Source organism: Quercus suber, unplaced genomic scaffold, assembly GCF_002906115.3.
Source record: "Quercus suber isolate HL8 unplaced genomic scaffold, Cork oak 2.0 scaffold_45, whole genome shotgun sequence".
Taxonomy (NCBI): Eukaryota; Viridiplantae; Streptophyta; class Magnoliopsida; order Fagales; family Fagaceae; genus Quercus; species Quercus suber.
Window position 1 is genome coordinate 1,405,862 of NW_027069510.1, and position 14,687 is coordinate 1,420,548.

General features: G+C 35.7%; 1 protein-coding gene across 1 annotated transcript; it reads left to right on the forward strand.

Moving 5' to 3' along the window:
• The first annotated feature begins 440 nt into the window (after window positions 1–440).
• On the forward strand, window positions 441–4,970 carry LOC112019556 (uncharacterized). The gene is made up of 4 exons (XM_024052076.2): window positions 441–1,776; window positions 2,233–2,863; window positions 3,401–3,576; window positions 4,525–4,970. Exons 1-4 carry the CDS (start codon window positions 1,660–1,662, stop codon window positions 4,717–4,719), a joined length of 1,119 nt encoding a protein of 372 aa, XP_023907844.2. The 5' UTR covers window positions 441–1,659; the 3' UTR covers window positions 4,720–4,970.
• The last annotated feature ends 9,717 nt before the right edge of the window (window positions 4,971–14,687 follow it).

A 14,687-nucleotide genomic window follows, 5' to 3' on the forward strand; every position in this document is an offset into this window, starting at 1 on the left:
CATTTCTAAGATTTGAGTTAATACCAGCCAAGTTAAAAACTTTTCAAAACTAATTAACTTAGTTCTTAACTTTTAAACCCTTACCCATTTTAATTATATTTTTCAATATAATTACTAATTAAAGATTAACTTGATAAATTTTGAAAAGTCTTAAACTTAACATACATTACACTTTGAGTAAATTGAAGTTCCCTATATCAAAAAAAAAAAAAAAAAACAATTATAAAAAGTCAACCAGAGGAAGTTCTATTTTAGTAGGAAACGGAGTCAGTGTCACGAAGGCTTGTGCGTGTGACGATTAGTAATAAGAAGTAAAGAAGAACACCTTTTCCTTAAAGAAGTAGAAGTACGTAGCCAATGAAGTTTTACCAACTTCGTTCCTTTTTTTGGTACTCTGTCCTTCTTTCACTTTTTTGTTAATAATAGGATTCTTTTATTGCTATTTGCTACTCGCTAGGCCTCTGCTTCTTTTATGTCTCTTCAAAGCTTCTCTCCTTTATCTTCTATTTTTTTTTTCTTTCTCTGTTCTATTGAGCTTTGGTGGATTGGGTTTCCTTTGAATCTCAGAATTTTCAAGTATTTTGCTTCTGGGTGTTCGACTCTTAGTACCTCTAAGTGGTGGTCAAACTCATCGTAATTTGATGCTCCTTTTTTAATAAAAATTTTACGTACTCGATGTAGCTCTCTTGCTTTTTGTTTAACTTCTACAAGCTTTAATGATACCGTGACTTTAAAACGCTTTTGTATGTTGATCTTTGTGGTTTACTAAAGTTACATTGTGGTAGTTTATGGCTTTTGATTATCTGCAGTATTGGGTTCTTTTTCAATGTAAGTGTTTGCTACTCTCCAACCCCTCATTCTCGTTCAATTGCCTTGAAATTCTTGACCACTAGACCACAACAATGTTGTACGTCAGAGCCAAAGTATAAAGAAAAATAAGTAGGGATTCATGGTGTTTGTATGGTGCTCTTGCATGACAAAGTGACACAGAAGGAAAACAATTTGACAGTCCTAAATTCTAAGTTATTTTGATTTCTCTATATCTAATGTTGTTTTGGTTTCCAGTCATTGAATGAATTGTCTCATTAAGCTCAGATAAACTAAACGGACTCCAAATCTGACAATTAAAGTTATGTTAAAGCTGGATTTTATGTGTTTGTCATTTTTTTTTCAGTTTGGCAATAAAACCCCAGCTTTGGTGAAAGCATCTGTGTCTGAATAATTATCGGGGTTAGCATGAATAAGATTATGATGTTGGGACTTGGGATTGTTTTTGATTATGGAAAGTTAGAGCAACTATGTCAATGCTTGTCATACTTGATTGCTTTACATGGCAGTATGTCAGCTATGCCCGTGTTTATGTGTGAATGTTAGGCTTGCTTTTAGCTGGTAGACCATATAGGGCCATATTCTTCAAAAATCTACAATTAGATGTTGCATTCACTGGATTCGATTGTTTTGCTTTTATGATTATCATTTGTCCTGTTTCTTGGCTAATAGTCCAGCAATCTCATATATATTGCTAATATGTCTTTTGAGCATGTTGGATACTCATTAATCAAAATAGTTGCAGTATAATCCTGTGAGTAGGAGGTGAAGAAATTGTGATTTTGGCCTGCATCTGAAAGGTGGATTATATCTTAGTTGTTTGTGTTCAATATGGAGGACATGTTTAAAGTCATTATGGAGGACATATCTAAAGTCATTCCATGGGTTGGGTACATAGTCCAGATGTTTGAAGATATGTGTTTGGAAATGGATGAGATCGTGAAGCAGGTATCCTTTTAAATTTCCTTTTGACCTTTTTATGTTGTTTTTGTTTTATGTGGTGGTTGAATTTTGGCATTCTATTGAATGTAAATGTTATGTTGATTGTGCCTTATCAGCATCTATATCTTGACAACCTCATGGGTGTAGTACTGTAAATATGTATTACTCAGCTGTCAATTTTAATTATGAGGATTTTATATTATTGTTCTTATTTGATATATTGTTTGGTGACTAATAGGCTGTTCTTTACTTTTTAAACTGTGCTTATGATACTCTTATTAGTAATGCTCAAACATTATAGCCATCTTTCAAATTGTTAAACTGTGTAATAATTTGGATGTGTGTTATGTTGCTTTGGTTGCTTGTATCTTGTTGCATTCTTGCACCATCCTTAATTGAATTCTTTTCACATTATGTCTCCATGCCACTATTTCTCTTATACTTGATTGCATTCTTGAACAGTATGAGGTTCAAAATGATGAAAGCCAGTTGGAGATGGAGAGTGGGAATGTTAGAGAATGTAGCTCAGAAGTCATGCAAGATGTGCTCCCTCCATCTTCTGTGGACACAGAGAAAGAAGAAGTTTCTGACTTGTCTGTGGCAGGAAACACTGATGGAACCACCCGTGAAAAGTTTGGAGAATGTATTGGTGAAAAACATTTTAAAGAGGGACCTTCCAAAGGAGATCATTTGCTAGATTCATCTTTTGTGGAACCTGTAGAGGGCATGGATATTGGTTTATCTTTTGAGGAAAATATCAATACTGGTACGAATGTAAAGGTTGAATTTAGTATCAAGAAAAATCCTACCAAGGAAAAGCAAACCTCTAGAAAGAAGAATTCAAGCATGAGACGGTTATCCCATCAATTTCAAGCTGATAATGAGATGACATTAGATATTAGAGCGGAAATGTTGCTGCCATTTCTAGATGATGTCAAAGGGTCTAACTCTTTCAAGAAAATAGCAGAAGACATAGATGATGATGCTTGTGATGACATACTATCCCCTGACTCTGTTAGTTTGGTTGAGTCCAGTGAGGGTAAAGTTGTGGAAGTTGAACTTCGATGTGGTGATACCTCAACACAATCAATTGGTAAGTACCGTATTTTTCTTATTGTTCTGGATCTTATGACCTCTCTCCATGGATTAGGGGAGAAGGGGCTATTATATTATTTTTATGAATCAGAGACTCTGTTTTGTGCAGAAAATGGTAGTCATTTTATCTTTCTCTTCGTATAGCATTTATTTGCTTGGAAATATTATTGATTTTCCTCCGTTCTCTTGCCCATACATATGGGTTGAGGATTATATGGATATTCTTTTTTAGTAGAACTTATCCCAAAAAATAATTCTTTCTTTATTAGTAGTACATATTGTTTATTGCAGTTATAAGATTTTAGATGTGAAGCTTATAAATCTATAGTTCATTTATGTGTGTTATGCACATTTGTAAAGTGCACTATGCTTCCCTACAGAAGTTTTTAATTAAAGCCTAAATAAAAAAGTTCTCATTTTTTTTTGTGCTCTTTCTCCCTTGTTGCAATCAGGTGCTCACTATGAATTAACACAATAATTACACAATAATTGTAGAGGAATGTTACCATATGTTTTGTTTTCTGCATTATTTCAGAGAGATCTTGTGGATCCGTTGATGAAGGGTCTAGAGAGGATGATGTTACCAAGCAAAGCATACAAACTGTTCAACCATCTGATAAAGTGCAGCTTGATGAAAGTTCTGTTATGGTACCATATTGCAGTGAACTTTATACCATCTCTTGTGAAGAATCAAAAGACCGTTCTTTCAAGGTACAACTTTCTTCCTTTCTCTTTCCTAATGCTTAAGCCATTAGAAAATGATAAATCTAATCATTTAACCATAACTAGCAACGTGCGGTACAACTTATTATTAGTTATTTTATAGACAAAATAGAAATCACTATATGTGTGTGTTCACACATTGAAAATTATGTGATATAGTGGTTAATATATAAATATGCATGTTTCATACCTACTAAAAAATGCATATATCTTTCAATTATTATTTTTAACATTCTTAATTATGTGTTACTAATTTTTTCCCTTTCTGTTGGACATTGCTTCAATTTTTGCATAATATAGGGTTTCAATTGTTCCTCACACAAAAAATAAAAAAAAATAAAAAAAATCTCATATAAATTTTAGAAAAATTATATTAAATTTCATTATGCAATAACAAAATAAATATATTTATTCTATTACACACACATATATATTATATGACTAAAAAGAGTTAGGAAATTTAAAGAATTAAGATTTAAGTTGTTGCGTCAATTGTTGTCAAAGCAACTAAACATGAATAAGAATGTCATAGTCTAATTTTTTTTTTTATTATTATTCCAACTAAAATTATCTTATATAGAGTTTATAAAAATAATTGTATAAAAAAATTCATTTGATATAAATAATTAATGCTCAACTATAGATAATTAATATATACATTTACTCTATTGGCTAATTTAATAAACTAATACTTTGATATAAGTACAAACTTTGTTAATTTAGAATCCTAAATAAAGAGAACTTAAAAAAATGCGCCACATGTCATATATATATATATATATATATGAATCTAACAGATACTTTGAAACAAACATTCCAAGTAATAGTAATATACAAGTCAACAATATTTGAGTTAGAAATAAGGTGTTATAGTTGGAAATTAACGCAATATGGATAATAACTTGTGTATTTCTCTTGTTTTCCTGGTTCTTTCAGAAAGACTTTAATGAAGACCTTGCTTCAAAACTGGGGTTGAAGAAGAAGAAAGAATATGAGCTGAATCCAACCTGTTATGACGAATTTAATGCAGGATTGGATGAACAAAGAGGAAAAGGTTCCAAATCATATCTTGCTGAAAACCCTGATACACCAGACCAAGAATTCTCTGAGTCTGACTGGGAGATTGTTTAGATCAATTACCATTATGTCTGCAGATGAGTCGGTAGTTCAACTGGTTTGGTGGCCTTGATTATGCTGATGAAACTGCGAATTAACAAATGTTTCCTTTTTTTTTTTTTTTTTTTATATATATATATATATATATAAAACAAATGCTTTGAATTATTTGATCTCTTCAATCAAATGTACACTGTTAGATACAGTGAGTCCTTATAAAGGCAGAAGATATCCATTTATTCACAGGTGGATTTTTGGTTCGGATATACATATTTCTTTAGGAAAAGACCCTCTCCCGTTCAAATCCTCAATTTTCTCCAATTCTTTGGAGTTTAATCCTTTTTTTTTTTTTTTTTTTTTTAATTTGCTTAATAGAGATTTCACATTTCCAAAGAAGGAAAAATTAAAAATATTGAGGGCTTCCCAATCTCTTTTTTTGGCTTGTGCAAATAGGTGGAGATGGGGTTTGATTCTCTAACCTTATTCTAGGGAAGAAAAGTTTTTCTTTCGATTAATTACACATTTATTCCTCAACTTTTGTCTTATGTTTCAAGATAATCTTAACCTTTAATGCAGCAAAAAAAAAAGATAATCTTAACCTTTAACCATATAAATGTGGTGCCAAAAAGGTCATCACTGTCAATTGGTGAATTGAAAAATATGATGTAGCAAACAAAAAAAATACTAAAATCAAGCCCATATGCTGACATGGAGCCCAGGTGGCAGTTATTAATGGTAAGGATACTCCATGTCAGCCAGCAATGCTTTTATTTTAGTATTTTCTGTTTTCCATATTATACTTTCTCATTTATCAATTGACGGCATAGATTTTTTTTTTGATAGGTAATAACATCTTTAATTGATAATAAAAGCACAATGAATTTACGATAGTAAACTCACTGCACTGAAAAGAATACAAACCAATCAAAAGGAAAGACTAACAGAATTAACGAAGTCAAACAAAGAATGACAATGTGTAAACCCCCAAATCCGGGACCACTCAAACAAAGTCCTGAGTAGCAAAGACTTCACACAGTTTACAAGTCTCTCAGTTTCCTCAAAAGTACGGGCATTGCGCTCCTTCCAAATTAACCACATAATACATGCTGGAACCATATTCCACACTTTGGAAGTGTGACTCCCCAACCAATTCCACCATGCAGAAAGAAGAGAAACAACACTCTTCGGCATTACCCATTGAACCCCAAACAAACGAAGGACTTCACTCCACAAAGTATAAGCATACTTACAATGGATCAATAAATGATCCACAGTTTCTTCATCACATTGACAAAGGCAGCACCAATTCACAAGAGGTAACTTCTTCTTAACTAGGTTATCTATAGTAAGATGCCCACCCCTAGCAGCTGTCCATAAGAAGAAAGCCACCCTTTTAGGTACCTTAACATACCAAATGCTCTTCCAAGGAAAAGACACTAACGGGGCTGCTAGCAATGAATTATAGAAAGAGCGCACATCAAAAACACCACTACGATTTAATTGCCACATCATGGTATCATCACCCCCCCCCCTAGGTAACTTGGAGGAAATATACGCAAAGAACTCATAAAAGATCCCTGTCTCCCAATCTTGAAATGCACGACGGAAACGTAAGTTCCAGCTTCTACCACCTCCATCCGGAGCATAATCAACCATTTCAGAAATCATAGCTTCCTTGTTCACAGCAATAGCAAACAGTGCCAGATATAAGTCTTTCAAGGCAGTAGGGCTACTTTAAGGGTCATACCAGAATCTGATGCAAAAACCCTCACCTACCACACACAACACATGACCAAAGAAACTCTCAGCGCCCTTCCTAATGTTCTTCCACATACCACATCCATGAGTCCCTCTAACAACTCTAGTACACCATCCCCCACTAGACTCCCCATATTTGGAAGCTATAACCTGCCTCCATAAACGTGTGACCTCAGTCCTAAATCTCTAGAGCCATTTCCCAAGCAAAGCTTGGTTAAACAGCCCAATTTTCCAGATCCCCAAACCACCAAACTCTACTGGCCACACAACTTTCTCCCAAGCAACAAGTGAGAATTTAAAGACCTCATTAGATCTCCCCCAAAGGAAATTCCTCTGAATCTTCTCTAATCTATCCGCCACATGTTGTGGAATAGTGAATAAAGATAAATAATAAGTAGGGAGACTTGATAAAGTAATTTTCAATAAAGTAAGTCTACCTCCTTTTGACAAATATAATTGCTTCCAACCTGTAAGCTTTTTTTCCATCCTTTCAATGAGAGGGTTCCAAATTGAGGAATCCTTGTAATGTGCCCCCAAAGGCATCCCCAAATAAGACATGGGTAAACAACCTACCTTACAACATAAAATACGAGATAAGGCATCCAAGTTCCCAACCTCCCCAACCGACACAATCTCACTCTTACCAACATTTACTTTCAGTCCTGTGATAGCTTCAAAGAAAATTAGAACCATACGAATATGTAATAATTGTTCCTTGGAAGCATCACAAAATAGAATAATATCATCAGCGAACAAAAGGTGAGAGATATGCAAACCTCCACGTGTATTGGGATTTGCCTGGAAACCACTGATAAAGCCTCCGTCCTCTGTCCTTTTCAACAACCTCTCAATACCTCCATTACTAATAAGAATAAGAGTGGAGATAAGGGATCCCCTTGGCGAAGAACACGAGAGCTACCAAAGAAATCAACTGGAGATCCATTAATAAGGACTGAAAAACAAGCAGTAGAAATACACATCTTCATCCATCTCTCCCACTTCTCCCCAAAACCCATCCTCTTCATAAGGTAAAATAAGGCACTCCAACTCACATGATCATAAGTCTTCTCAATACCCAATTTAATAATCACACTCGAAATACCACTCTTCAATCTACTATCCAAGCATTCATTTGCAATAAGAACAGAGTCAAGTATCTGTCTTCCCCCAACAAAAGAATTTTGGGAGTTGGAAATAAGTTTATCCAACACACAACGAAGTCTATGTGCCAAAACCTTTGAAAGTAGCTTGTACAGACTGTCCACTAGGCTGATTGGGCGAAAATCTCTAATATTGACTACACCAAGCTTCTTGGGAATCAAATACAGAAAGGTGGCATTGAGTGATTTTTCAAAGATACATTCTTTATGGAAGTCTGCAAAAAAAGCCAAAATTTCCTTCTCAAGAACACACCAGCATTTTTGAAAGAAAGCCATAGTAAAGCCATCTAGACCGGGAGATCACCCTTAGCCTCCTATAGGGCTGCAATGATCTCCTCCTTCTCAAAATCTCTTTCTAAAGCAATCCGATCAGTTTCATCCATATTTGCAAACTCTAAACCATCAATAGCAGGCCTCCAAGATTCGGTCTCCTGATACAAAGCCTTATAAAAACCCACCACTTGATCCTGAATTGCAGACTCATCCTCATACAAGATACCCTCAACCTCCACACCTCTCATAGTATTTGAACGTCTATGAGAATTAGCAAGCCTATGAAAAAATTTAGTATTATTATCCCCTTCTTTTAAGTACAAAGCCTTTGATTTCTGCCTCCAAGAAATCTCCTCTAAGGAAGCTAAATACTCAATATCAGCCTTTATCTCAGCCTTTCTTGCACTATCTGCATGTGACAAAGTTTGCAGCCCTTCTCTCAAATCTAGGTCCAGAAGTTCAAATATCAGGGATTTTTTCTTAAAAGCCACATCCCCAAAAACATGTTTATTCCAATGCTTCAAGTCTCCCTTAAGAGCCTTTAATTTGCATACTAGAACATAACTAGGAGACCCCACAAAATGGTATCCGTTCCACCAACCTCTCACAAGATCCACAAAACCCTCCACCTTAAGCCACATATTCTCAAATTTGAAAGAAGTCTTTCCCCTCGACTTTCCACCCGCCTCCACAAGAAGAGGACAGTGGTCTGAAATTACTCTAGGAAGAGGCCTTTGAATCACATCCAAAAAATGATCCTCCCAATCAGCAGATACTAGCACTCTATCAATTCTAGACATAGAAGGGTTCTCTGAGTCACAGAACCATGTATACTCACCCCCCACCAATGGTATATCAACCAATAAATCCCTCTCAATAAAGTTCGAGAATTTGAACATGGCTGGACTGAAAGAAGAACAACTAAGACGCTTTACTGGATATCTGATGATATTAAAATCACCAAAAAGACACCAAGCAGCACTCCACCTCCCTCTCACACTATCAAGTTCAATTCATAAAGCATCCCTAAAACCATCAGCATTCGGACCATATACCCCTGTACATATCCAAGCAAAACCGTCTACCATGCACTGTAACAAAACCGAAACAGAAAAGCATCCAATAATACAATCTATTTTTTTTATACACCCTTATGTCCCAAGCTAAAATAACCCCCCTTGCTGTATGAATAGCATCTAAAGCCTCCTAATCAACAAAAGGGCTACTCCAAAGACTTTTCACAATAGCAAAATTGACAGAATCCAACTTGGTTTCTTGGAAACACACTACATCACACTTCCACTCCTTAAGTAAATTCTTCACCGTATCCCTCTTTTGAGGATTGTTTAATCCTCTCACATTCCAAGATAAGATTTTCAAATTCATGGACAACTACCTGAGCCCACCCTACTAAAATTCTCAATCTCTTTGGTTTGTCAACCAGATTGCCCCTCATAGTTAACGGAAGAGACTAAACTCCTTAGTTCCCTCATTCCTTTTTTTGATGAAGATGCATTACGACGCAAACTACCTACCGTGGCTTGTTTTTCTCACACTTCCTCAAGCTTTTGAAAAAAGGCAATGCACTGCTGTTCGCATGAGTCAATAGGAAAGCCCACAAATTTACCAAAGCCCTTGATCTTCCTCTTCACCCACACTGAAGGTTCCAACTCCTCCCCCACAAGAAAATCATCTAGTACAGTCTCCTTTGAAACTAATTCCATACCCCTTTGTGGATCCCACTTAGCCAGAGGCACACATTCCAAAGCATTCCTAACATCCTCATCCTTACCTGACCTCGTGGGGTTGACCCAGTCCAGTAGCATGATTTCATCGTCCTTAGAATCAAAGCCCAACTTAGACAGGGGAGAGAAACAATTATTACCCAGCATCTGGTGACGACAGAACATATCGAAAAATTCATAAACCAATAGAGGTGGGGAAGCAGATGGTTCGGCATTGACAGGTTGCCCATCAGAGTTAAGGACAGGCCCAGAGTTTAGGAAGTCCTCCGCTGGACAACCGGCGACCCTCACACTAAAACCCTACAACCCACCTCAGCCTTGCTAGAGTTAGGGTTCATTGGAAGACCACCGACAGCCCCAACCTTGCCATCGCACCCATCGGACCTTGAAAAGACACCACCAATCTCGTCGGTACTAGGAAAAACCATCAGTGGCTTCTCGGCAGAACCGTGGGGGTCTGAATCTTTACTAAACTGGGTTCCTGCTGACAAAGCATGAGTCAACATCTAACCCAGACACCCCTCGATCCTTGGGAGGTCCCCATCCAACTCGCCGGTACACGAAGACAACATCGGACCCTTCTCAGCTGAAACATGTGAACCCGATCCTTCTCCCACCTCCCATGTACTTCTTTCAGTCAAACGTAGAAAAATTAGAAAAATAATTGAGGACCAAATGTATGGTTAAAATTTTTAAACCAGTACTCTCTAGATGGTATGTATCTTATTTATTGTATAATATAATTGAATCATTTTCAATGACTTATAGATTGCCTAATATATAGTTATGCAACCTGAAGGAAACTATCCTAACTAATATCCATATGGATTAATAAATAGAAAAGAAGGTAAAGAAGAGCTTTTTCTTTTTAAGAAAAAAAATGGTTAAGAGAGGGTGATTAGTGTGACATTCCTATTTGAGCATAACCATAATCGTCCCTAGCGGCCCCCATGTTAAGACTTTATCCTAATGAAGTATAAGGAACGCTAACACGTTACTAGTGGGGAATGGGTGACTCAATCCTAAGATACTTTGCATATAAAAGTCTTGTTGGCCTAAGGCCTTAGCCACTTGGCCAACAATCACGTTAGTGTGTGGAGCCTAATTTAATAGGTGGAATTTAAACTTTTCATTTTAGATAAGTAGTAGGTCATGATCAATGATAGTAGACAAAGAAGAGAATAATAATATACTAAAAGATTCATGGCTTTCCCATTCCTATTCATTAAAAAAGAGAAAAAAAAAAAAAGAAAAAAGAAAGAAAGAAAGAAAGAAAGAAAAAAGGTAAATATGGGTAAGAGCACTAGCATTGGGACGTAAACATCCCCAGTTGCTATTTTACAACCTAATTTCTTAAAAACAAGCTCCATCCCAGTTGCTAAACCCAAATTTTTTTCCCACCCGCTATAGTGAAGTTGCATATATGCAACCTCATTGTTCACATGTTGTATAAAAAAATACTACTATTATTTTATTAATTAACTCCATTTTCTCTCTCCTCTAACTCTCTGTCTCAGTTGTCTATCTCTATCTCTTCTCTCACTATTTCTCTCTTCTCCGTTTCCCACTCTTCTCCCTCTTCGAATCGATAAGTGCTGGGTTCAGTGGCGGCTAGGGGTGTTTGCGGTGCGGTTTTGGGCCATTTTTAGTACCGCACTTTGCGGTGCGGTTTAATTAAAACCATAATTGTACCACACCTTCTTTTTGCGGTCATATGTGCGGTGCGGTGTGGTGCGGTGTGGTTTAGAGTTTAGCCAAAACCATAACCGCATTGCACCTCATTTTTGTGGTCACATGTGGATATTATGTATAAGATGCGGTTTGAAGTCGATATATTTTTCAAATTTTGGGCTTTTCCTACTCAGCCCAAAACTAATTTTTTCCTTTTTTTGGGCCAAGTTTTAAATTATTGAGCTAGTTTTTCTTTATTTTGGGTTGGCTTTTCTAGTCGACACTTGCTAGGGTTCTTAATTTTTTTTTTTTTTTGAAAACTAGGGTTAATAAACTATTAATAATTTATTTAATATTAAAAATAATAAATATATTAATATATAGAGAGGGTGTGGTGTGGTGCAGTTTGTGTGGTTTTCTTATTATAAAACTGCAAACTGCATTACACCGTGCAGTGTGGTGTGGTGCGGTGTACTATTACTTGCGGTACGGTGCGACTATACCATTTTGTGAATGGTTTTGGTGTGATTTTTGCGGTTTATGCGGTTTGGTGAACACCCCTAGTGGTGGGGTTTTGGTGGTGGAGTGAATCAGTGGCCATGTTTGGTGGTGGTAGATCGGCATGGAAGATCATCGTGGGTGGGATTTAGTTGGGTTTAGATCACCGTGGTTGGGATTCAGGTGGTCGTGGGTGGGTGAATCGATGCTACACTGCTATTCTCATCTCTTTCAACTGAAGATTAGTCATTTCTGGTCTTGGGTCGTGGTTTCTTGGTCATTTCTAAGCTTGTGGTTTGATGGGTATGTAAATTTTGTTGAAATTTTTGGGTTTCTTGGTGGTTAATTGTTGTTCATTTTTTGGTTTGTGGTTTATCTATGGTTGTTTGTGGTTCGGTGGCTTGGCTAGCTTTGGTGGGTTACAGTGGCAATGGGTTTGTGATTGCTTCGGTAGGTTGAAATTGTTGGGCTAAGTTGTGGTAGGAGGTTGCTAGCCTTGGTGAGTTAGTGGTGGTGGTGGGTTTGACGGAGATAGAGGAAAAGAGAGAAGTGTGATGTTTATATTATAATATTATTTAATTGTGTAATTTATATTGTTTTATTGAGTTGTATATACTATATACCCCACCCACAATGGATGGGTAACCAACACATATCAAATTGAGTTGTATATAAAAATAGAAATTGGAATATTGGATAAGTTGTAAAATAAGATGGTAAAATAAGTAAAGTAATTTTTTAGGATGTAAAATAGAAATTTTTTAGCATCTCAGATGCTAATGCTCTAAGGGGAGGTCGGGATCATGGGTTCACGAAGCCTAGAATTGCCACACTGCACCACCAAGGGTGCTAGTACCATTGGACTAACATGTTTTTTTTTTTTTTTAGAGAGAATTTCAATCTATGACGTCCGCTTCTGATGATAGCTCTTATTATCAGACCAAGACACCAATCAGTTTTTTATATAGGCAGGGATTGAACCCCAGATCTCTTATTCAACTATCAGAGACTTTACCAATTGAGTTAGCTGGAACCTACCCATTGGACTAACATGTTGAACCATATTTGCAAAATAAAATTTTCTTTTTGCAGTAAAATGTTAAGAATATTAATGTGAGCGGACATTTAACATTAAAAAAAAAAAAGAAAAAAAAAAGTGAACAATTAGCATCGAATGCAAATTATGAAGGGGTCATAAAAAAAAAAATGATATCAATGAGTTAGGATAACTCTTAGATTTCTCCAATCTCCACCATCTGTAGGTGGGATTATACTTATCGTAATTTTTAACATTTTTTTTTTTTAAATTTTTAATTATTATTATTATTATTATTTATAACGGAGCCATTTGATATTGCTTGCCTTTCAAAAAAATCCACTTCACTTCTTAAAGGCCTGGGCATAGTTAACCGATCTTTGTGTGTGTTTTTATTACGTATATTTTTGGAGTAAAAGAGGCCGGCAATATTTAGGAATGTTAATACGTTGAAGTGAGCCACACATCACTATAGACGTAATCTCTTCGGTTTGTTTACTTGGCCATCAAGTTCAAACCATATGCTCTTTCTCAACCAAAAAAAAAAAAAAAAGGTTCAAACCATATTCCAAAAAATAGAAAAAAAAATTCAAACCAAACTCGAGTTTAAAATCATGTTTAGTGCTTTAGTTAATGAATGAGATATGCCACTTAATTTATGCATGAATAATTTTATTTTCAATAATAGATTAATCATTAAACAAACAAAAATCACATTGTGTCAACAACTAAAATAAAATAGCTTAAAAAAAAAAAGGCTACTCAATCCATTATATCATCATCACAAAAATATGAATGTCTAAAAAAAACTAAACCTTAATTTGTATAATGTTGGTTTTAATTAGCTCAACTAGTAAAATTTCTTGTCGTCTAGTGACAGAGCCAAAAAATATATCTAATGGGGATTGGGGCCAACTAATTATAACAAAAGTCTTGAATAAAAATAAAATTAAGTCAAAACAAATACTTAGTTCCATATATTAACTTTAACTTGACAATATTATGCCGTATGTAACTATGTTCCTTTGATGTACTAAAATCATTTGAATTTGATTATGAATTAATCAAGGATCGATCATGTACTCATAAAAGTAACATCTATTTGCTTAGGATCATATTTTTGAACTCTTATAGGGAGTTCAACACCTAAAGTTTCATATTTTGGCACCAATGGTTAAGTAAAAGCTTTTGAATTTTGAAAATTTTTTCTTTTAAAATATGCATGTATGGGCAAGTTTTGCAGTCCAGGTCCAACATGTATGAGATCTTAGCTTAGTAAGCCCATTACAATCAATTTGTAGAGAGTGGGTTAAAGAACTAGGCCCTAGTGAACTTAACAACTGCTAGTATGGATTTAAAAAATGATTAAGCAAAAATAAAGCACACAAGATTGAACGAATTCCCTGTCCAAGGAGACCAATTTTATTATGAGTCAGTAGGACTGGTCATAAGTGCAATGTTGGTAGCTACAGTCTTTTTTCTCCCCCCTCTCTCATGGAGAGTCTCTCACATTATATAGCTTCCTTTGGACCATCTTGATCTTACATTTGTTGATCATCTGAGCCCTTATTTGAGCACTTGTTCCATCAGTCACATTCTTTGGCTTTTTGTGAGTCGCAGTAGCCAAGACTGCATTGTTCAAGGTTTTCTTCACATAAATGTGGTCAGAAAAGTATCTGCATTGCATTTAATGCGATGGTAGCAGTTTTTTCTTAAATATTTCTGAATTCCCATCGCTCTTGTACATGTATGACGCGCGTCCTTGTAGCTGAAGCGTCCTGAAAGTTTGCCTTGATCGTGTGGAATATAGATTTGAGCTGCATTCATTATGTCCGAGGAGGA